This window comes from Trachemys scripta, chromosome 1 (assembly GCF_013100865.1).
Source record: "Trachemys scripta elegans isolate TJP31775 chromosome 1, CAS_Tse_1.0, whole genome shotgun sequence".
In the NCBI taxonomy this organism is placed as follows: domain Eukaryota; kingdom Metazoa; phylum Chordata; order Testudines; family Emydidae; genus Trachemys; species Trachemys scripta.
Genome location: NC_048298.1, coordinates 188218872 through 188243889, shown reverse-complemented (window position 1 = coordinate 188243889; position 25018 = coordinate 188218872). Strand labels below are relative to the sequence as shown.

Genomic DNA, 25018 nt, shown 5'->3' with positions numbered 1-25018 from the left:
TATCATGTGAACTGGAACTCAGATTTAACTACAAGGGTTCTACTTGCACTTGCTAGAGACTAAAAGAATTTCTCATACTGGTAATTGAATTTTAGATGCGTAAGAAACTCATTTACAAATGGAGCAAACCATACTTCCTCAATTAATATTAGAGAGAAAATTTTAACTACCAGTAATTTTAGCTTCAAATTACCACCACATGGAATGCATATGCACTCTGGGTGCCCAGATGGAACTCTCAAGAGCAGCAGTGACCAGTGTGGATGCATCTGAACATTATGTTTTAAGGGTATTTATGGAACCTTGGCCTTATCCCTGCCTGAAAATCTTTGCAAAAGACAATGAAGAAAAGATGGATGGCAAATGTGAGAACTACAGTCACTAGCAAGTAATCTTTCTTTCTCCTTCAAGGACTGCCTCTACCAGACTGCCACTTGAGAAACTAACTAGCACTAACTACCTTCCAAGAAGAGGAGTCTGAAGATAAAATTAAAAAAAGACTGAAGTGCTGCTCTCCCCCAAATTTGGGACCAGATCTACCCAAGTCTAAAGTAATGGTGGTGTGCATGTATGAACTGAGCACCAGATAGCAGCCTTACACATCTGTGATACATGTCTGAGGAATGCTGGTGATGATAATTTAGTACCCTATATAAGGATATTTCAGGATTGATTCAATAGGCCCACAGATTACCTCACAAATCCAAGAAAAGCAGACAGATCCACTGCTTAGGCAGACAAAACCACTGCTTACGCCGAGTTCCTAGAGCCAAGGACCAGGCTTCATTTGCATAAATACAAGATGCTACACCCCAGTGATCACGTGGAAGGTAGCAGGCTAGTGAATTGGGACATGGGTGATTAGACTCGGGCCCAAATAATGCAGTGTAGACACTCAAGCTCTAGGTTAACAAACCTAGGGTCTGCTAACTGAAGTTCTACTAACCCTGGGCTTACATTGCAGTGTAGACATACCCTTTGGCTGATACAGGCCTGCCAGGGGTGTTTTACTGCAGTATAGACATAGTCCGAGAGAGACTTTAGGTCATGACATGATCTTTTATGCACAATATTACATATCTTTTATCAACACCCTTTTATGCACCGACTACCCCAAATCTTTCCTATTTGGTATTATTTATTGCCATACATGATGTTTCAAATCACATAATTTACATAGCAAGTTGCTTCCCTTTTTAGCAATAACAAAGCTATCAATTCTATTATTTGACAAGGATTGTCCTTGTTTTCCCTAGCCACTCCAAAAAGTCCGTAATAGGATGTTCAAATGTTAATAATTTTTTTTTGCCAGGAATCTTTGTTCACACTTTTCTCTATAAGATTATACAGAATTCATAACAACTACACTCAATTACTCAGGCCTACAAAAGCTACATAGATATTGCTTATACATCTACGTATACACTGCTAATCAATTATCCACTAAATAAGGATTAGGCCTTTATCATGTTACATAAGGTAAGCTCATCTAACAAATGCTTTAGTCCCTTACACCCTAAAACCTTTTGGATCAGATACATCTGCAAGAACAATACAGAGCGCACCCCCTCACCTTTCATCTGGGCTTATGAACAGATTTGGTCTAATTAAATGGTAGCTCTGAACTCCTAAGCTCCTAAAGATATGTAACCTAGGCCTTGGCTACACTTGCGAGTTACAGTGCTGTAAAGCTGCCCCCAGCGCTGTAACTCACTCCCCGTCCACACTGGCAAGGCATCTGCAGTGCTGTATCTCCGTGGTTGCAGCGCTGCATATACTCCACGTTCCCGAGAGGAACAGCGAGTATTGCACTGCCGTTGCAGCGCTACGGCACCAGTGTGGCCGCCCAAAACGCTGTGAATGGCCTCCAGAATTATTCGGCAGTATCCCACAATGCGTGTTCTAGCCACTCTGGTCATCAGTTCAAACTCTACTGCCCTGGCCTTAGGTAACCAACCATGTGACCCACTCTTTACATTCCCCGGGAATTTTTAAAATCCCCTTCTTGTGTGCTCGGCGTGGCGTGCTATCAGCAAATCTTTCCAGGTGACCATGCCTCCACGCGCCAAGCGAGCCCCAGCATGGAGCAATGGCGAGTTGCTGGACCTCATCAGTGTTTGGGGGAGGAAGCTGTCCAGTCCCAGCTGCGCTCCAGCCGTAGGAATTACGATAACCTTCGGGAAGGTATCAAAGGACATGATGGAAAGGGGCCATGACTGGGACGCACTGCAGTGCAGGATTAAAGTGAAGGAGCTGCGGAGTGCCTACCGCAAAGCCCGCGACGCAAAGGGCCGCTCAGGTGCTCCCCCCGCGACCTGCCGATTCTACAAAGAGCTGGATGCGATACTTGGGGTTAACCTCACCTCCACTCCGAGCACCACCATGGACACTTCAGAGCCAGTGGGGAGATCGGGGGGAGAGGAGGAGGAAAACAGGAGTGATGGTGGTGGTCCAGATGGAGACACCCTGGAATCCCTGGAGCCATGCAGCCAGGAGCTCTCTCGAGCCAGGAGGAAGGTAGCCAGTCGCAGCGGCCGGTACTTGGTGGAGGACAAACAGAAGAGCAGGTTCCCGGTAAGCGGTTTTTCTTTTTCGGGAAGGAATTTTTTCGGTGCGGGCTCTTTGGGAGAGGAGGGTTAGGCATGTGCATTGATGTGGTTTATCACATCGCGGTAATCGGCCTCAGTAATCTCCTCGAATGTCTCATCCAGAATGTGTGCAATGCGCTTGCACAGGTTTATCGGGAGAGCCACCGTGGTCTTTGTCCCAGCCAGGCCAATGTGTCTGCGCCATTGTGCCGCGAGGGGCGGGGGGACCATTGCTGCACACAGGCAAGCTGCATATGGGCCAGGGCGGAAGCTGCATTGCAGTAGAAGACCCTCCCTTCCTTCCCAGGTCACCCTCAGCAGCGAGATATCATCCAGGACGAATTCCTGTGGAAAATGTTGGGACAGTGTTCAGTGTAGGTGCCCCCTGAAGCTGTTGGCTCTCCCCAAGGCACAGAAACCCAGAGGACAGTGCAGCCCTGAAACAATCAGTCCCCCTTACTCACCATTTTGAGGCTCCCGTGGGATACGTGTGCTCTGTTTCGGATGGGAAAATTATGCTGTTGTGTAGACCCTGTGTGTTTTCTACTCCTTAAGTGCGGGGGGAATCATTACTCTGTCTGGTATAAACAATGCTGCCTCTGTTAAATGTTTCATTTTGCCTATACAGCAGCATCAACCTTGAGACCTCAGCCGTCCCTCTTATCGCCTACTCAGAGACTGCAAAGACTCAGGAAGAGACCGCGAAAAAGCAAAGAAGACATGCTGCAAGAAGTGATGCAGCAATCTATTAAAGAGAACGAGAAAACACAGGACTGGAGGGAGAGAGAAAGCAGGATCCGCCAGGAAAACGCAGCGCACCGGCAGCAAAGCACGGGGCACTGGCAGCAAAGCACGGTTCGGCTCATAAGCATCCTGGAGCGCCAAGCAGACGCTATCCAGGAGCTCGTAGCCATGCAGAAAGAGGAGCAGTACCACAAACGCACCCCCTGCCCACAGCCCTTGTCCCAAAACTCTTTCAGTTGTGCCCCACTGTCACCTCCAACCCACTTTCCCCAACTTCTGTGTTCTTCACATCACCCGCTGCCTCCAACCCCAGTATCTTCACCACCCAGCCCTGAAAACCATGACCCTTACCCTCTGCACTCAACCCCCATCACCATGCAATATAGCTATCTTGAAGTGCAGCACTCACTGCACAGCACACCAGACAGGACATACGCGAATCTGTGATTGTACCGTTCCCCACTCCACCCCATTGTTTCTTTTCAATAAATGGATTCTTTGGCTTTGAAAACATTCTTTATTATTGCATAAAGTAAAAGACTCCTTAGCCCAGGAAATAAACAGGCACTGCAAGTCTGATTGTCTGCTTAGCAGACACGGATTCCTAAAGATTGGAACTACTGCACTTCACTCCTGTGCAGGGCACCAGATATCACTGCTGGTTTTCAGCCTCAAATTGCTCCCTCAAGGCATCCCTAATCCTTGCAGCCCCGCGCTGGGCCCCTGTAATAGCCCTGCTTTCTGGCTGTGCAAATTCAGCCTCCAGGTATTGAACCTCGGAGGTCCATGCCTGAATGAAGCTTTCACCCTTCCCTTCACAAATATTATGGAGGGCACAGCACGCGGATATAACCGCGGGGATGCTATTTTTGGCCAAGTCCAGCTTCCCATACAGAGATCGCCAGCAGCCCTTTAAATGGCCAAAGGCACACTCCACAGTCATTCGGCTCCAGCTCAGCCTGTAGTTGAACCGTTCCTTGCTGCTGTCAAGGCTCCCTGTGTAGGGTTTCATGAGCCACGGCATTAACGGGTAAGCGAGATCTCCAAGGATCACAATGGGCATTTCAACTTCCCCTACCGTGATCTTCTGCTCTGGGAAAAGAGTCCCGGCCTGCATCTTCCTGAACAGCCAAGTGTTCCGAAAGATGCGTGCATCATGCACCTTTCCGGGCAAGCTTGTGTTAATGTCAATGAAATGCCCACAGTGATCCACAAGCGCCTGGAGAACCATAGAGAAATACCCCTTCCGATTAACGTACTCGGATCCTAGGTGGGGTGGTGCCAGACTAGGAATGTGCGTCCCATCTATCGCTCCTCCACAGTTTGCACCCCATTTGTGCAAAGCCATCCACTATTTCCTGCACGTTACCCAGAGTCACGGTTCTTCTAAGTAGGATGCGATTAATGGCCTTGCAAACTTGCATCAACACGATTCCAACGATGGACTTTCCCACTCCAAACTGGTTTGCGACCGACCGGTAGCTGTCTGGAGTTGCCAGCTTCCAGACTGCAATAGCCACCCGCTTCTCCACTGGCAGGGCAGCTCTCAATCTCGTGTCCTTGCACCGCAGGGTGGGGGTGAGCTCCTCACACAGTCCCATGAAAGTGGCTTTTCTCATCCGAAAGTTCTGCAGTCACTGCTCGTCATCCCAGATTTCCATGACGATGTGATCCCACCACTCAGTGCTTGTTTCCCAAGCCCAAAAGCGGTGTTCCACGGTGCTGAGCATGTCTGTGAATGCCACAAGCAATTTTGTGTCATACGCGTTATGCGGCTCGACAGCATCGTCAGACTCCTCACTCTCACTTTGGATCTTAAGGAATAGTTCGACAGCCAAACATCTCGCCAGCACGTCACAAGTCAGCATACGCCTCAGCGGTTCAGGCTCCATTTCCTGCAGACAGATTGCGCTGCACAGAAACCGTTGAAAGATGGTGCCAAAGGTGAACGGAAACAAAGGGATTTCTGGGATGCGAAGCGATGCATCACGGGGCGTTGGGACAGGACCCAGAATGCCCCGCACCCACGCCCCCTTCCCACAATCCACGGTGCCAGAATGGGAAGAGGTGCTCTATGGGATAACTGCCCATAATGCACCGCTCCCAATAGCGCTGCAATTGCCACAAATGTGGCCACGACAGTGTGCTGGGCAGCTGTCAGTGTGGACAGACTGCAGCGCTTTCCCTACTCAGCTGCACGAAGTCAGGTTTAACTCACAGCACTGTACATCTGCAAGTGTAGCCAAGGCCCTAGTTTCCCCAACATGGAAGGAGGTTTCAGGAAAGAATAACTGCAGATTTATGCATTGATTCAGATGGAACTTGGAAACCACCTAGGCAGAAACTTGGTGAAGGAAGTACTCTTATGAAACATTGTATAAGGAGGACCAGCCAGTAAATTTTAGATTTCCCCTACCTGAGGTTACAGTACAAAGACCATGGGTTGGAAGGGTAGATAGTATAAAGATAACACAGAGACTCAAATGTTGGTTCAACAAGCATTGGATTCCAACTCCAAGAAGGTGGCAGCTCTCAAACAGGTGGAGATACATTACACAACCCTTTTAAAGAACTTAACATTAGGATGTTAAAATATGTAGCATCTTTGAAAGGGTAAGTGATATGCAGCTACCTTAACAGAACAAGGAAAGTCAAGAATACATAAGCAAAAACAGATCATCCAAATATAAAGGAATTGAGAAAGTCCCTGGTATGAGCCACAAAGAAACACTCTCACTTCAAAGCATAAGTTGCACAGCTCTCCAGAAGAACTTCTTGAACTGCTTGTGAACACTCAATGTCCACATTTAGCAACATATCACAAATTTGGATGAAGACCCTGACCAGATCCAATCTGACCAAGTGAGCTGGCAGAAGAACTGAGACACTTATTTATGCTAAGTTAAAAGATCTGAGATCTAAAGAGAGTTTCAAAAGGGAGGTGGCAGAGAATTAAACTAAGGAACATTCTCCACAGATTATTTTTAAATCCCCACTCTCCTAACGCTATTTCATTCTATGCTGCCTGGAGGGAAAAAAGGGTCCCAAAGGGGAGCAGGGAAGGGAAAGTCTGTGCTCTGATTGCACCAAGGGCATGTGTTCATCCCATATGTGAGAATCTACACACGTAATTCTCAAAGGAGAATTAAATTAAAGCAGCTATCCACTATCTTTTCCACAACTAATACATACAAAATAGTAAACCGTTTAATGTGAAAAGAAGTATTTTATTTAATACTGTATTGTCTAATTTTAGCAGCAAAGCCTATGAAAAGTAAATTAAATTCTCAATTAAAGCTTGCCATAGCCATCTTATCTCACCCATTTTTGGTAAATACATTTGCATTTGGATGTTAGCACTACAATAAATATGTAAACAGCTATTCTGTTCTATAAAGATTCTTCTCCTGCGTTCATCACTAGAGTATTTGAGCATCTTCCCATAGTGCATTGATAAGGGCTCCTATGCACCATGGTAATAGAAATCATCAAGTAATTAAGCAACAAGACTATACAAGACACTCCAGATAAATATTTATAATCCTTTCCTTGAAATAATACTCCTATTCGATTCACTGATGGTACATTAAAACTGCTACTTATGCTAATCAAAATATCCATTTGTTTATATGATAATGTACAGCAATATATTAGAATACAAATGTATTCTACAACAAAATACCTTAAACTTCCACATACCTTTATGACTATCATACTTAGATGCATTATCTTCCCTTTTATTTTCTTCCACGCTATCTTTTGCAGAGTTCAGTGCTTCTTCTCTTACATGCTTTCTCTTTATTTTTTTTTCTTCTTTTATTTTTAGCTTCCTAGAACTGATAAATGAAACTGATCAGTGAGGCAAGTCAGCCTCAACTATCAATAGACGATTTTTTCTCTGGCAGTTTACAAACCATTTTCCACCTATTAGAACATTTGTCAGCTTACATTACACAGTACAAGTCATTAGTCGAACGATAGAGAGGTAAAATTTGAATTGAGCTATTCTTCAGTTAAAAAGTAATGGAGACCATCTACCTTCAGGCATACTGAACAACTTATTTGAAGCTTGTAGATGTAGAGAGAATATCCTAAATATTTTACAATAATCTGTATTAGGAGGAGCTGACTTTAAAAGACTCTCTGATGTAGCATGCATGCCCATATTTACATCTAACATGTACAAGATGTTGAGTTATTTATAAATAAATGTTAAAAAAAAGGTTTCCCAAAGTTCCTATGACCAACTTAAGTAACACAAGAAATCCATCTTTACACATGTATCTCTCATTACTTGGAATATGAATTCCATAATCTAAACTCCTACCTAAATGAAACCAGTTTAGTGAATATCTCATTCCTTCAGATAATCTTATTCCAAAAGGAAAATTAAGGGGAATAAAATACTGAACCTGTCCAATAGATATTTACAGTATTTATCCTCTTACTATAAAGCAGCATTTACCACTCTGTCAAATCTGTTGTGAGCAATAAATGCAAACTCCTTTAGCGATATTACAGCAATGCCAAGACTGTGCTAATCAAACATTTGAACGTAACCTGTATACACAATTCAGTTTTTAACCAGCATTTTCTTAGGATCCATACAGAATGTTTCAGTCAAGTAAACACTCTAGGGTAGCTCAAGCAATGCCCCTCCCACGTAGCTTGAATCTAGCCATTTCCTTCCTCCCACTTAACAATATGAGAAGGATTGAATAGTTACAACCTCCAGATTGACAACTCTGCGGCGTTTCTCAACATTTATACCAGGGACCGGCTTCCTGCCTTTCTAAACTATGTCTGGGAAATCTCAGGGAGTGGGAAGGAGGCTGCTATACAGGTTACTTACCTGTAACTAATCTTCAAGATGCGTAGTCCCTATCTGAATTCCACTGGGGGTTACACATGCATACCATGCACCTGGAGACGGAGAATTTGAAAGTCGTGTCTGTTGGTCTGCGCATGAGCCCTGGTTCACCTGGTGCCTCCGACTGAGAGGATAAAGGGCGGGGTGGACATATCGCCTCTCCGGTTATTTCTCTACCAAAAATCAGATAAGATCCGAAGCAGAGAGGAAGGAGGGCAGGTAGTGGAATACAGATAGGGATCACACATCTTCAAGGACCTCCAGTTAAAGGTAAGTAACCTTCTCTTCTTCGAGTGATGGTCCCTTCTATACACCACTGCGAGTGATTGACAAACAGTACCTAAGTAGGAGAAAGATGCGAGGATATACACAGTAGGATTGAGTGGAGTACTGCCATCCCAAAGGAGGCATCAGCAGAAGAGTTCAGCACCAGGGCATAATGTACCTCCTCAAGAGATGCTATAGTCGTTGCTTAAGCCAGGGTGGAATGAGCTCTTACCTCTGGGGGGGAATGAGGGGGAGGGGAGGATTTGGGTTTGAGAGCTGATAGAGTAGAATGGAGCTGGATATCTATTTGGAGATTCTCTGGTGGAGATGCCCGCCGACCCTTTCTGCTACAGTGACAAACAAACAGTTTCAGGGATTTCCTGATTGGTTTTGTTTTCTGCAGGTAGAAAGCCAAAGCTCGAGGGAGTGGAGTCTTCATTCTTCTGCAGAAGTGTGTGGCTTTGAGAAGAAAGCAGGTAAGTGAATGGATTGGTTAGGATGAAATTCCGACTTTAGGGATGAATTTGGGGTGTAGAGATAAAGAAAACTTATCCTTATGAAATACAGAATATGGAGGATCTGCCAAATAGAAAATACAGAGGTACTGCAGTATAGAAAAGCTTGAGCTCCAAGTTTGCCAACCCTTCTCACTGATGTGATGGCTACGAGAAAGGCGACTTACATGGAAAGGAGGGAATATGGAACAAGTAGCTAAGGGCCTAAAGTGAGGCTTATTAGCACTGAGAGAATGAGATTCAGCTCCCACTGGGGTGCAAGCATCTGAGGACGTAGGAAGGTTCTTATTAAGCCTTTCTAGAATCTATTGGTCAGTGGGTGAGTGAAAACTCAGTAACCTTGAGAAGGTGGATGTGGCAGTGGACTGGAGTGTTTAATCTTGCCGTTCCACTGAGTCAGGTGCTCAGGAAACATTGGGAGAATGATTGGTGGGTGAGACAACATGTGTAGAAGGCTAGGAAACCAGAACTGTCTGGGCCAGAAGGGGGTAATCAGGATGACCCTCACTCTGTTCTGCAGGATCTTGCCTAGAGCTCGTGGCAGGAGGGTGATGGAGAGAAGGCATAGGCATAGGTGAACTTGATCTTATCAAGTAAGAAGGAGACCATCGCCCTGGGAGCGGTAACCTAGGGCTCCTCTGGAGCAATACGTAGTGCATTTGCTGTTTACTTGAGAGGTGAATAGATCCCTGGTTGGAATTTCCCCATATAATGAAAATGTTGCGGAGTACTGCACCATGAAGCCTCCTCCCATTCGTGATCGATTGTGAAATGTTTGTGAGCATATTCTGCTTTCCTGGGAGGTAGTCTGCTGATCGGGTGATTTGACTGCTGACTATTGTAGTGTTGTCTGACATTATAAGGACATGGTGATGAATGGAAGAAAGAACTCACAAGCCTTCCGTATTGTCTGTAGTTCCAGGATATTGATGTGCATCCCGGCCTCTCAAGATGTCCAAACCCATTGTACTGTGTGGTTGTCCATGTGGGCTCCCCAACCTAGTGGGGCTGTATCCATAATGATGTTCCTATCTGGAGAGGAAGAGAGAAAGGGGACTGCACGCATATTTAATGAGAATTTGTCCGCCATAGGAAGGACGACAGTACCTTGCCAGGAACTGTCACCATGTGGTTCATGGAATGATGGTTTATACCTGAAGGCAACAAAGGTGGAGTCTTGCCAATGAGGTGATATAAGTGCACAAAGCCACATGACCAAGTAGGGACAGACATGTTTTGCCCGATATCTGAGGACAGTTTGTGATGTGAGCTATGATATTGTTCATGGTCTGAAACCAGTCTGTGGGCAGGTACTCCCTTGCACTGATATAACCTGGGGGTGCCCCGATGATGTCTAAAGATTGTGTGGCACGAGAGCAGATTTTTCCATGTTTATGCTGACTCCCAGTGCAGAGCGAAAGTGTAGCATTATTCAACTCAATGCATAGGCCTCCTGGTGGGGCAGCAAGGAGCCAGTCATCAAGGTATGGGAAAGACAAGAAGGCCTTGACGTCTAATGTGGGTTGCAACAACTGAGAATATCTTGGTAAAGACTCTAGGTGCAGTTGCTATTCTGAAGGGGAGTATCTTGCACTGAAAATGATTGGGACCCACCATAAATCTGAGAAAATACTTGTGGGTGGAGTGGATATCTAAGTGAAAGCAAGCATCCTTCATATTGAGAGCCATGGATCACATGCCATTTTCTAAAGATGGAATTAATGCTGCTAACGTGACCATGAGAAATCTGAGTTTGCGAATGAAGTGGTTGAGATGGTGAAGGTTGAAGACTGGTCTCCAACCACTTTTCTTTTTAGGTATTAGGAAGGAGGTTGAGTAAAATCCTTTCCCTTAGTATTGTGGAGGAATGTGTTCTATTGCTCCTCTCTGCATTAAGGAATCCACCTCTTGTGTGAGCCAATTCTTGTGAGAGTGGTCCCTAAAGGGGGACGGGGAAGAGGGTTTCAGGGGAGGTAGTGATGCAAACTATCACATAGCCAGAGTGGATGATATTCAGCACTCACTTGTCTATTGTTATCGCACTCCAGCTGTTGAAAAAAAGAGACCTAGACAAACCCTGAATGGTGTGCTGGAGTCAGGAGATGGTGGGCTTAGTGGTTCATGGCTCTTGAGCTCTCATCAAAGATAACGTCGAGCTGATGGCTGAGACTGAGATGCAAAGCCTGTTGTGGAGGAGATAGGGAAGCAGGACTTCTGTATACTCTCTCTTATGTAGTGGCTTATAGGCCCTCTGATAGAAGAACTGTTGAGCCATATACCTCAATTTGGCCGGTGGGCAATGAAACTTCCTCTTAGGACCAGGTGTGTATATCCCCAGCGATCAGAGGGCAGCCCTAATCCTTCCGGGTATGGAGGGACTCATCCGTCTTCTGGTTGAAGAGGTGCTATTCACCTTGCTGTGATGTGAGCTTCCCCAAGGCAGTACAGGCAGCGTTGGTGGCTGTCACCGACTGAGAAGGATCATGGGCAGGAAGAACAGAGTTTGAAGCCCGGGTCCTGGATGTAATACCTGAACAGGGTACAGGGTGGGGTGGGTACCCCCCATAAACTAATCTAATGCTAAAGCTACTAGAATTGTTATATTTGCTAAAACTATACACTATTAAAACTTAACTTAATTGTAAATTGTTATTTATTGTTTACTCCAGGGGGAATTCTGCACCAGCCACAGTGTGGGCACAGAATTCATATTATCCACAGATTTCTTTGCTTCCCCGCAGACAATATATTTCTGAGGGGAAGCAGAGAAGCCGCAAGAACAGTCACTCGCTCCTCCCCAGCAGCTTGGAGCAGCCAGCGAAGACATAAATCAACATGTGTATGTGTGTTTGTATGTGTGGGGAGTGCTGGGAGAGATATCAATTATTGTAAATGACAATATAGCAATATAAATGCTTATGGTGCTTTAGTGATTAGAACTGGTCTAAATTTTTGGGCTGAAAAATTTTCCTATCAAAATGTGCTCCATGAATTGTTTACTACTGACTTTTCTGGAGATGGTAGCCAATATAAATTATGAGTTAAATTCCCCAGCCATCACTTGCTCTTCAGCTGCCTATGATGTAATACTGAGCATATGGCTGCATATATTTGTTGACTAATAACTAGAAATAAAGAGTCAAACCTAACTATTACTATTAGACAAACGGGGTTTGGGGATTTTCTCCAATGCTCTCCAGACCCATTCTCCCCATCCATTGTATTGTAATTTAAATAAATTACCAAAATAATTGAAACTGATGTTTTTATATTGTGTTATCTTGACAAATAAACTATGCAGAATTTTAAAATACTGGGTGCAGAATTTTTAATTTTTTGGCGCAGAATTCCCCCAGAAGTAATTATTTATGGGACAAAGTTGAAGCTGCGGACACTAATGGTTCCAACCTGTACTATGCAGCAGTGAGAAGGAATTGGAGAGGCAGTTGGTCCACCCTACCCTTTATTCCCTCAGTTGGAGGCACGATGTGAACTAGGGTGCATGCATAGACCAATGGACACTACTTTCAAATTCTCTGGCCCCTGGTGCATCCATATCCCACAGTGGAATACAAAAGGGACCATCACTCAAAGCAAAACATACATATGTCAAGAAGGGTAGCATATTCCCTGCTCTTCCTTCCCCTCCCTTCATAGCTACTTAGGTCATAGGTCAGATTGATGAGCAGAATGAAGGGAAAGAGATGGTTCTCAAGTTCCATCCACAGTCCTGGAATCCCAGGTTGTTTGTGAGAAGATTGTGAGCAGTGAAACGGAATTTACCAATCTTAAATAATTATAATTGGGCTTCAGATTTAACAGCCTATTGAGATGAATGGAGCAATTTGCACTTCAGAATTATTAGTTCAAATTTTATGGAAACCAATAGAATTACTACAGGAATTTGACCTTTCACCTCTCAGCAGAGAGATTCAGAGAAGACTCTTTGCATTGATTCATATTTTCTTCATGGCCATAAACAAGTTTTGTTCTTTTTTTAAATGAAAAAATTTAGTTCTTTAGAAATTGCTGGGGCAACTACAGAACTGCTAATAATACTTATTGCCTAGTACCAGCTCAATATGAGCTCTGATTTAATCATTTAGCCTTTTCATCCTTCCTATCAAATTAGGAACCCCTAAAATCTTTTATGCTGTTTTCTGAACTCCCTCTAGTTTGTCAACTTTCTAGTAACACAGTGAAAACAGATGAATCAAATAACACTGGTCTACAATTTTTGAGAAGTCGTCTGCTTCAGAGATAAAATGTGCTATTTATTATGTATCTTGATGTGCTGAATTCAAATATGACAATTAAAACAACTGATTGGCTACTGTTTCTAAGATATTTAAATTTTTACATTTTATGTCTATGTATATTGTGTAGATAGTAGAGTTTTAATCCTAAATTGTAAACCTAGGTCTTTTCATGTGTTTATGGTTGCGTTACATGATAATATTTCACCTGTCCTGTTTATGTAACACTTTAAAAATCAGCAAAAGGGTTATATAAATAAAATTTATTATGAAACAAAAGGCAAAAAACTATTATGTACATAGTTTAGTCCTATTCAGTGTCTACTCGGCGCTTCTTGACTTGTCTCTTGTATTCATTAAATGGAGCGTCTCTTGTCACTGTCCAGCAATAGTCTGCAAGCATTGATGGGCTCCATTTGCCCTGATAGGGTTTCTCCATTGTTGCAATGTCCTGGTAAAATCGCTCGCCATGCTCATCGCTCACTGCTCCACAGTTCGGTGGAAAAAAATCTAGACGAGAGTGCAAAAAAATGTATCTTTAGTGACATGTTGCAACCAAGGCTTTTGTATGCCTTGAGGAGGTTTTCCACCAACAACCTGTAGTTGTCTGCCTTCTTGTTTCCAAGAAAATTTATTGCCACTAACTGGAAGGCTTTCCATGCAGTCTTTTCCTTGCCACGCAGTGCATGGTCAAATGCATCATCTCGAAGAAGTTCACGAATCTGAGGACCAACAAAGACACCTTCCTTTATCTTAGCTTCACTTAACCTTGAAATTTTCCACGGAGGTACTTGAAAGCTGCTTGTGTTTTGTCAATGGCCTTGACAAAAAGTTCTTCATCAGACCCAGCTTGATGTGTAAGGGTGGTAACAAAATCTTCCTTGATTCAACAAGTGGTGGATGCTGAACACTTTTCCTCCCAGGCTCCAATGACTGTCGGAGTGGCCAATCTTTCTTGATGTAGTGGGAATCTCTTGCACGACTATCCCATTCACAGAGAAAACAGCAGTACTTTGTGTATCCAGTCTGCAGACCAAGCAAGAGAGCAACAACCTTCAAATCGCCACAAAGCTGCCACTGATGTTGGTCAGTTTACGCACCTCAAAAGTTGTTTCATGTTGTCATAGGTTTCCTTCATATGGACTGCATGACCAACTGGAATTGATGGCAAAACATTGCCATTATGCAGTAAAACAGCTTTAAGACTAGTCTTCGATGAATCAATGAACAGTCTCCACTCATCTGGATCGTGAACAATGTTGAGGGCTGCCATCACACCATCGATGTTGTTGCAGGCTACAAGATCACCTTCCATGAAGAAGAATGGGTCAAGATCCTTTTGACAGTCACGGAACATGGAAACCCTACCTAACATCACCTGCCAGGAGATTCCACTGCTGTAGTCTGGAGCCCAACAGCTCTGCCTTACTCTTGGGTAGTTCCAAATCCCTGACAAGGTCATTCAGTTCACCTTGTGCTATGAGGTGTGGTTCAGAGGAGGAGGATGGGAGAAAATGTGGGTCCTGTGACATTGATGGTTCAGGACCAGAAGTTTCATCCTCTTCCTCGTCCTCCTCAAGTGAGAATGATTTTGGTGCATCAGGAACCGGCAGTCCTTCTCCGTGGGGTATTGGGCTTATAGCTGATGGAATGTTTGGATAATGCACAGTCCACTTTTTCTTCTTTGACACACCTTTCCCAACTGGAGGCACCATGCAGAAGTAACAATTGCTGGTATGATCTGTTGGCTCTCTCCAAATCATTGGCACTACAAAAGGCATAGATTTCCTTTTCCTGTTCAACCACTGGCGAAGATTTGATGCACAAGTGTTGCAGCATATGTGTGGGGCCCACCTCTTGTCCTGATCTCCAATTTTGCAGCCAAAATAAAGGTGATAGGCTTTCTTAACCATAGTGGTTATACTGCGCTTTTGTGATGCAAAAGTCACTTCACCACAAACATAGCAGAAGTTATCTGCACTGTTCACACAAGTACGAGGCATCTCTGCTCACTTTGGCTAAACAGAAACGTGTCCCTTTGCAAAATCAAACACTGACAAATAAGAGAGCACGACACTGTATGATTTCTAGAGCGGATATAGGGCAATTTGTTCAGCAGAGTGATGTAACTTTGTTATGATTGCATCATCCATAACTTCTAGGAATAACATGATGCAATTCATATCATGTATAACGCAATACCAGCTTCAGATTGCATCATTCATTGTTTTGCCTAAAAAGCAAGTACTGTCCAAATCCAGTCATAGATTTATTCATAGATCCAGTCAAAGATGTATTTTAGTCATTTCTGGTTTAAATTGAGATCCCTTCCCTTTATAACTCACTTATCCTCCGCCATTCCCAAGTCAAGGGTCTATATACTGACCCAATAGCATATCTTGAAAACTAGAGCCAATCAACAATTTTAAGCATCATTTTCGTTTTCAGTGACCCAGAATTAGTAAAGTTTGACTACATTTATTTCAGAAGCATTTTGGCTGTAGAGTAATCATTTGAATCCTTGCCACAGCCATAAAGAGAGCAACTATCACCTCTCTAAAATATTTGGAGTATTTCAGCAATTTCTGAAATATGTAATCCCATCCTATTGTACATTTAAATTACTGTTAATCCTAGAAATCTTACCTTGAACATTTCTGTTTAACACTGGCTCTTGGTGAATTCTTAATTTTGGGGATTTTTTGTTCAAACTACAAAAAAGTGACACCACGTTAATTGAATTTGAGTTCTAACGCAATCTTAACAATAAAAACAAAAATGACATCTGATGTTTCAGAAGGCAACAATGTAATAGCTTGAATTAAAAAAATAATAATAATGCAGCCACCTGGGCTGCTCAAGCCATATAAAGCTGCAAGCTTTGGTTATACAGAAAGACAACTAGTTCACGGGAAAGGTAATCTGGCAGAGAAGGTCACAACAGAGAAGAAACATTCCTTACAATTATTTCCCAGTGTCTCATATGATGAAACGCCCAATTCTCCTGTGCTGTAGATTTGAAAGCCAGACAAGAGTTACATTTTTGGGAGATATGGGACTCTCCCAAGCAACAGATATACCTAGAATGGTCATCGCTGACAGGAATAGCCTCCCGACAAGAAAGACAGCATTTGAAACCTGGTGAGCCAGGCATGTCGAGCCAGGTCAAATAAGCTCCACAGAAAAAAGGAGGAAAAAAGGGAGAGAAAACAAACAAACCACTCTCTCATTACTATCTAACTAATCCTATACTAACAACAGCTAATGCTAACTAGAAACACTAAACTAAACTAACTAACAACATTATGTCATGTAGTTGTAGCTGTGTCGTTCACGTAGAACATGCTGAGGTGGATATGCTAGAACTCAGTCTCAGGCTGAGTTGGTAGAGAAGAACTCAGACATTTCACCACTGCAGCTCTATACACCATCTGTGTGTGACACGAGGTTGTACCAAGTGCACACAAGGACCAAAGAGACACTGCTAATGGGAAGTCTCCAATTAAGGGCTCAAGAGGTTCATGCTCGAAGAACTGGATTTACTTCTTCCCCAACAGGCAGAAATCCTGCTCCTACAACGATCAGTCGTTTCAGTAAGTCACCAGTCCAAAACAAGCTGGGATACTTAGGTGCAAGGAATCTGAGAGAGCATGGATATGTTAAAACTAGTAGAGCCAGACCACCTCATACTTATTATACTATGAAAATTCAATGAAGCTTCAACTAAATTACATTTGTATATCAAGGTCTTATAATAAATGTAAGAAGCTTATATTTAAAACATTCCAGTTTACCTGTGGTTTTGTAATAAGGTCAACACAGTAAATTGACTTGCTATCTCATCAAGGGCAAATCACTTTACCCTGTGCCTCTTTTTATCCATTTGTAAAATAGGTACCACAACCACAACCACCACCTCCCTCAAAGGGGGGTGCTAAAAAAGTTAATTGAGCTATGTAAAGTGTTGTGATCCCCTAGTGAAATTATGTAACTGCACTGTCAGTAAGTAACACTGTACAAGTCTCCAGTGGATCTTAATTGCAAGATGAGGATTTGTTTTAAAAAACTGATTATCATTTCACACTAATGTTTAATTACTTACCACACATTTCACAAGACCAGAAGAATTGAAGATAACAATTTTTGAAATGAGGCCTCTACAATCAGGAGTGAAACATGACTCTTGAAGAAAATCCTGTGGAAGAAGATCAGGTATTATTGAAAACAGAATTTTTTTCTACAAATGGAAAGATACACTATCTCCATGCTTTTGTACAAAAATGCTATTGTGTATACTGAACTTGAGCTGACCAAGGTAATTAAGACCATCACTAAAGGCTTAGGCCTCTACTTGCATTTAGCAGAAGGAAGCCAATCATGGCATAAAATGGCTGGGATCAAAAAGATGGGAGCAGTTGCTCATGGCACATACTCTTTTACTCCCCAAACCAATGGTGAAATCCTCCAATTTCCTGTCCACAGAATTTGTGCTCTATGGATTGAGAAAGGGTACTTCCTGATCTTAACAGCCTCATTTTCCCATCTCAAACCTGCTGGGATTTCCCAACAGAAGATTATACCGATTACCACCATTATCTTCTGCCAAGTCTCCCTGTGCACATTGAAACCCTTTTGGTTTTGGAGTATTAGCTGATGGAGAGGCCATAACAGCAAGGTTTCTAAGGGAATCAAGCATCCATAAAGTAAGAGGTAAAGAGAACAGGCCATACACATTGAGCCTCTACATAAATATCCCTGTCCTCCATAGATACCTTGACGCCTGCAGGATTTCCCTATGCCTGCAACACAGACTGTATGTTCCCCATAGGACAGGTGAAAAGTTAAGGCTCCAGGACTGTTCTCATCTTAATGACTTTAGCACAGCTACACCCCTAGAAAACAGTTATAACCAATACTTAAATAGAAGTTTGACCTGGATCTTACCTTGTCATTTTTATCACTGTAAATTGTAGTTTTCAGCTTTTTCCAACAGCTGATGTGAAACTCCACTTTACACTGCTGACAGCAAGTAATCTGTATAAAACCCTAAAATTTGAAGACCATAGGAATTTATGCTTTCAAAGAAAAAAAAAATGTACCATTCAATAACAACAAAAAATTAAGAATTTATGCTTCACATAAAACTTGTATAATGTGCAAGGTACATAACTCCGGCAAAAAGTTGGATCTCCAAAACCCTTAAAAAAAAGTTTACCTTGAAGTCTGGGTCAGTAAAATAGATTTGAATTTTCGAATGTCCATGGCACTGCTGATAAGAACAAACTGCATCTGGTTCTGGAGGAAACTTGCATTCCTCAATGAAATTCTCCAACATCAACTATAAAACATCAAATACAATGACAAATAGAGATATCACATTGTTCCAAAGAATAAATTATTTCTCAGACACAAAAAGCAAGTAATGAGATCAAACATCTCTCTACTTGAATTTTTTAAGATTTGGATGTTTTTAGGGTGAAACAGACACCACATTTTCAGAGCCAAAAGAGTTATACTTGAAAATAATTAACTTAATTTTAAAAACATCCTGCCTTTCATGCTGCAAAATATTTCAAAAGTTCTTCATACTTCTACAGGTGTCAGTGAGGAATGCATAGCCTCTCTGCATACAGTACTCCTGGAATAATTCTGCACCATTGCGCAAATGTCTGTCCCCCCGCAGAATAGTTGATTCTGAGGGGGAGGCAAAAGGAAACCTTGAGAGAGGTCATGCTACAATTACACCTTTTGCTCACCACTGACCGATGTGGTACCAGAAGAGAGAACAGCTGGCTCATGGGCTGGAGCAGCCAACCATGGAGACAGGACAGAGGCTGCCTTCCTCACAATGCCCTGCTCGTAGTGCCAGGTGAGGAGGCCTGGGATATGGGGGGAGGAGGTGGACAGAGCAGGGCACACGGGGCCACTGGGGGGCCACACAAACTGGTGTTCAGAAGGGCTAGTGCGGGGGGTAGACTGCAGTAAGGGCACAGGAACTTGTGGGATGACAACATTGAGACAGGGCTGAATGGGAGTAGGGGTGCAAAACCACATGAGAACAGGGGAGGGGAGAGTGTGGGGCCACATGGTAGTAGGGGTTTGGGGCCAAATGGGGACATGTGCAGATATGCCTGGCTGAATGGGAAGTGGGAGTGCAGGGACACACAGGGACGGGGCAGATGTGCCTAACTGAATGGAAAAGGCTAGAGGTCAGCCAGAGTCTGCATGGAGGCAGCTCCCTATCTCCCCTCCCCCCTCCAAAAAAGCCCATGTTCCATACTTCTCCCACCCACACCCAACAACCCTCCAGGTTCGCTTCCAAGCTCCTTCCCAGCAATTACTTCCCTCTCCCTCAGCTCCTCTGTTACCCTTTACTCCCCCAAGACTTTGCACTTCTTCTGAGGGGTGCAGGAAAGAAGATTCTGTATTGTAGTTTAAATGAATTATTACTCAGAGTTCTGTATTAGTATGCTTAGTAAGGAATCTATTTGTTAAAAAACATTTCCTGAATCTTTTTTGTTACCTGTATTGTTACAGACATACTTGCTGACAGGTATTTTGAAATAATTACCAAAATAATTGAAACTGGCATGATTATATTGTATTGTTTTGACAAATAAAATATGCAGAATTTTAAAATACTGTGCACAGAATTTTTAATTTTTTGGCACAGAATTCCCCCAAGAGTAATACAGGTTGGCCAGACCATCATTTTACATGTTAATAGTTCTCTCTCAACTTAAGGATAGTATTTGTGAATGAAAAAAATAGCTTTGTTTCTACTATTTCAATGGGAAAGACAATCTTAAAGCTAACAGTTGAGATTTTTAAGGTTGACCAAGAAACGTGACCACTCTACTCCCAATAAAATCACTGGGAATCGTGTTGCTAAACCCCTAGCAAATGTTGGCTTTAAAAACTGACAAAGTAACTATTACTTAATTTCATGTTTCTCAGTACTTCAATTCTTTATTAATTATGATTTCTTTACTGATAGTGTCCAATGTATTAGAAATTTAGTGCAGAAAAATTTCTGTACTAAATTTCTAAGTGCTAAGAAACTAACTGATCGACTAACACTTGGACAACACTGGCAGGGTAGTTTCACAATATGCTACCAAAAAAGGTACTAAAGCTCAAGGCCCTACCTAGATCCCAAGTTTTAGGAACTGAGTACATTCAGAACGGAGCCCAGCCCATTCAAGCAGTGTTGACTTGGTACCAAGGGAACAGATCCCACCTCTTTACAAATTGGGGCTTGGGTTGAGGATATTTTAATTGGTAAGAAATACAGTCAGGGTGAGGATTCTGAGGACCCTTGCTTCTCCGTTCTTGTGATTGGTGATATCATAAAAAGCCAAGATTCATTAGCTGAGTGAAATTGTATTAAATCAGCATCTTCCCATTCATTTAGAAATTCTCTGATTTATGGGGATGATACTTCTATTTACCTGTAATTTCTCAGTCCGAGTCTCTTCAATGACAACAGATGTTGTGGGCCAAGTTAATATTCCAGGTACAATTTTACGATTAATCATTGTCTGTGATTTCAAGAACTGATGTATAGCATCTGAAAATCTAAATTTTAAACACATACAAGACAGTGAGGTCACAATTCTACAGCTATTTCATGCAACTGTCTTACATGGAATGGAATGCTTCGTGCTTGTGAAACTGAAAGCCATCATAAATTAAAGACTGTATGAAGTGCAAGGTAGTGGAGAAAGGGTTAACTATTAAAGACAAGGATATCTGTTACAAATATCTTCATTTATAGAGTAAATCTAAGTTCATTTGTCTCTGCACCAAGCTTAATAAAAATGAAGTTTTACATTATACAAACCTGTTTTGTCTAAGGTATACTTTTCCAATTCCATAATGTGCCAAGCCATTAAATCTCTCCTTGTGATACTGCTCAATTATTTTGTTAAACTGGTCTTCAGCCTTTGCTAATTCCTTCAAAATAAGTTTAAGATAATCACAAACTAATGAAATAGTTAAGAAACAAAAACAAAGAAGCAAATAGCTTTTGGATAATGGTTCTTAACTGCACAAAAAAAAATGCAGCACTGCCTATGTTTTGATCAACTTTAAGAACGCTGAAGGTGTGTGCCTGTGCACTCTCTTTTTCTTTATGATTTACATACATAAAAAACAGTTCATTGATCTAGACTGAATCACGCTTGCATGTTCTGGAAATTAAGCTTCCCTCTCACACGGTCCATTCATTTGATTACTTTAGGGAGGCAAGTGTACAATGTTATCATTAGTCTTCTCTCCTGAATAAAATATACATTAAATAACCCAAAATCTCAAGAGACTAGAAGGCTACAAGAACTCTATTTTTAAAAGTACTCCAAAATATTTGGGGGTGGGGGGACAACTAAACTAGGCAGAATCTTAATCCTTATCTGCTATTGGGCATTCATGGACCAAAAATATTTAAAATGCTACTAAAAAGTGACTTGTAACGGTAGCTGGGTCTACTCAAGTTACTCACTCTTTAAATACTATTAAAAAAAGAAGAGAAGGGGGGGGGGAAATGATGTGCAGGACTGATTTCCCTTTCATTAGTAGGCTTGGAGTCCCACTTGAAAACTTACAGGTAATTTTCTCTCTTAGTACTTTAATTTCTAGAAGTCCAAATACAAGCTTATCTGGACAGTAAACAACATTACTTTCTAACAGTCAAAACCTCCCTTCCTGGAGCTCACCCAGTCATTTCTGTCTGCTCATAAAAGGTGCTGGTAAATCACCTAATGTCTAAACTATCATTTTAAGATGCAGAAGAATCAATTGTAATAGCTTAAAGTCTTACCTCAGGCTGTCCTATTCCAAGGAGAGCAGTGGCATGTCCATAGATGACTACTACATAGTCAATAACAGCAAGATTCAGCTGCTGCAAATAGTCAAAGAAATCACATTAACAGTATGTGTGAAAAGATTAAGTTAGTAACCAGAACACTCTGCCTTGAAGTAGACAATGTTCTCCACAGTAGGCACAGGGAAAAACCACAATTCACACAATCACAATCTTCAGGCAATAACAGATCAGTGTTACAATGACAGGATCCTCATTTGACCTTCTGTGATGGCTTAAAAGGGTCCTCCTGTTCTCTTACTATCCTCAAACATAGCATGGTGATGTGTTCTGGAACTACTGCTTTTGGTAAAATTATACCTTACTATACTATGTTCAGAGAAAATACTCAACACAGGGAGAACAAGTTAACATATCTACTATTTTAGCTAGATGACTATACTACATTTCTTAAAGTTTTCCTAAGTGAATGGATGTTACTAGAAATTCCACAGGTTTTCCCTTATTAATAAGGCGAGATATGATTTTAGGTCGATAGCCATGCTATGTGCCTGGACAGTTAGGCTAGTGTTTCTCTTGTTGCAGAAGGAAGGCTTTGCCAATACAATAGGATCTGGGATATTTCATGTTTGTGAGGTGTCTGCATACATATATACATACACACTATATAATACTTACTCATAGGGGAATTCTGCGCCAAAAAATTAAAGATTCTGCATACAGTATTTTAAAATTCTGAAAATTGTCAAATAAAGGTTACTCACCTCTCGTAACTGTTGTTCTTCGAGATGTGTTGCTTATATCCATTCCAATTAGGTGTGCGCGTGCTGCGTGCACAGTCATCAGAAACTTTTTCCCCTAGCAGCACCCGTCGGGTCAGCTGTGGAGCCTCCTGGAGTGGCGCTCTCATGGTGCTCAATATAGGACCCTGTTGACCCGGCGCCTCCTCTGTTCCTTCTTGACGGTTACTCTGACAGGGGAAGGCGGGTGAGTTTGGAATGGATAGGAGCAACACATCTCGAAGAACAACAGTTACAAGAGGTGAGTAACCGTTTTTACTTTGAGTGCTTACTCATATCAATTCCAATTAGGTGACTACCCACAGCCTTACCTAGGCGGTGGGGTCAGAGTTAAGGAAACGCTGATTGTAGCGCTGCTCTGCCGAAAACCGCATCATCTCTGGCGCGCCGGACGATGGCATAGTGCGAGGTGAAGGTATGCACCGAGGACCAAGTTGCTGCCCTGCAGGTTTCTTGGATCAGGACCTGGGCCAAGAACGCTGCTGACGAGCCTGGGCCTTCGTGGAGTGCACCGTAAGAGCCGGGGCCAGTACTTTGGCCAACTCATAGCATGTGAGGATGCATGACGTGATCCAGGAGGATATTCTTTGAGATGAGACCAGGAGCCCTTTCATCCAGTCTGCCACCACTATGAACAATTGGTTCGATTTTCTGAACGGCTTAGTGCGCTCAATGTAGAAAGCTATTGCTCGCCGAACATCGAGGGAGTGCAGCCTCTGCTCTCGGTTACTGGCATGCGGCTTACGGTAAAAAACAGGCAGGAAAATGTCCTGACTGGCGTGGAAGTGCAACACTACCTTGGGGAGAAAGGCTGGGTGCGACCCGAGATGCACCTTATCCTTGTGGAAAACCGAGTACAGTGGGTCAGAGGTGAGGGCCTTTAGCCCAGACACGCTCCTAGCAGAAGTAATGGCGACCAGGAAAGCCACTTTCCACGACAGATACAGTAGGGAGCAAGTTGCCAGTGGTTCAAATGGGGGCCCCATGAGCCTGGAGAGGACCAGGTTAAGGTCCCAGGCAAGGACAGGATGCCTGATCTGGGGACGTAGGTGGTCCAGACCTTTGAGGAAGCAACCAACTATAGGGATCCGACCAGATGCTCCTGGGTGGAAGGCCGAGATAACAACGAGGTGTACCCTTATGGAGGACGCCACCAGGCCTTGCTGTTGCAGGTGTAGGAGCTACTCCAAGATGAGGGGTACAGGCATCTGGAGGAAGGGTGTTTGATGCCGAGGCCTGCAACCATGAGCTACACCTCAGGGCGATAATGGAGGACAAGGTGCTTGCCACCGAGACCGCAGCGTCCAGTGAGGCCTGTAAAGAGGTCCATGCCACCACCTTGCCCTACTCCATTATGGCTCCAAACTCCTCCCTGGACTGTGACAGAAACAGTTCCTTGAATTTGAGAATCAAGTTCCAGGAGTTGAAGCTATACCGGCTCAGAATTGCCTGCTGATTGGCAATCCTGAGTTGCAGTCCCCCCACGTCGAGTACACTTTACGCCCAAACAAGTCCAGGCGCTTGGCATCCTTGGACTTAGGTGCTGAGGCTTGCTGCCCCTGCCTCTCCTTCTCGTTCACTGCTGCAACCACCAATAAACAAGGCTGCGGGTGCGTGAAGAGGTATTCGTACCCCTTCGACGGGCCGAAGTATTTCCTCTCAATGCCCTTGGCGGTGAGAGGGATGGAGGCCGGGGTCTGCCAGATGGTCTTGGCATTGGCCTGTATGGTCTTAATGAGGGGCAGACACACCCTCGAAGGACCTTTTGGGGAGAAGAACCTTCGGGGCCAAGACGTCGACCACCGGGTCCTCCGACTCCACTACCTCCTTGGCCTGCAGACCCATGTTGCGCGCCACCCTGTGAAGGAGGTCCTGGTGGGTGTGGCCATCTCTGGGAGGCGGTCCAGAGATAGACGTGCCTGCAATGGCCTCGTCTGGGGAGGAGAAGGAGGCTAATGGGGGAACAAGGTCCTCCTGTCCCTCCTGCTCGTCAGGGACTTCCCATCCTGTCTTGCTGGCTGGACCAGGGTCCTGCTTAGGAACCGGAGTTGGAGTTGGTGTGGGGGGGAGGGGCACGGGCACTGCACCTCCTTGGCACCCCAAGGGGTTGGGCAACTGGTGGAAGCCTCCGGCACCAGCGGTTCAGAGGTGGCTGAT

General features: G+C 43.4%; 1 protein-coding gene across 5 annotated transcripts in view; it reads right to left on the bottom strand.

Annotated features, from left to right (window-relative positions):
* TTC3 (tetratricopeptide repeat domain 3) overlaps positions 1-25018 on the bottom strand; it is a 137086-nt gene that overhangs the window by 37742 nt on the left and 74326 nt on the right. For all 5 annotated transcript variants that reach the window (XM_034752701.1, XM_034752718.1, XM_034752727.1 and 2 more), the window contains 8 exons: positions 22059-22139; positions 21084-21196; positions 20692-20818; positions 18456-18578; positions 18185-18286; positions 17343-17435; positions 15887-15951; positions 7032-7168 (listed from right to left, as the gene is read on the bottom strand). In XM_034752701.1, the coding sequence (XP_034608592.1) occupies positions 7032-7168; positions 15887-15951; positions 17343-17435; positions 18185-18286; positions 18456-18578; positions 20692-20818; positions 21084-21196; positions 22059-22139 (841 nt within the window). The remainder of the gene's footprint in view (positions 1-7031; positions 7169-15886; positions 15952-17342; positions 17436-18184; positions 18287-18455; positions 18579-20691; positions 20819-21083; positions 21197-22058; positions 22140-25018) is intronic.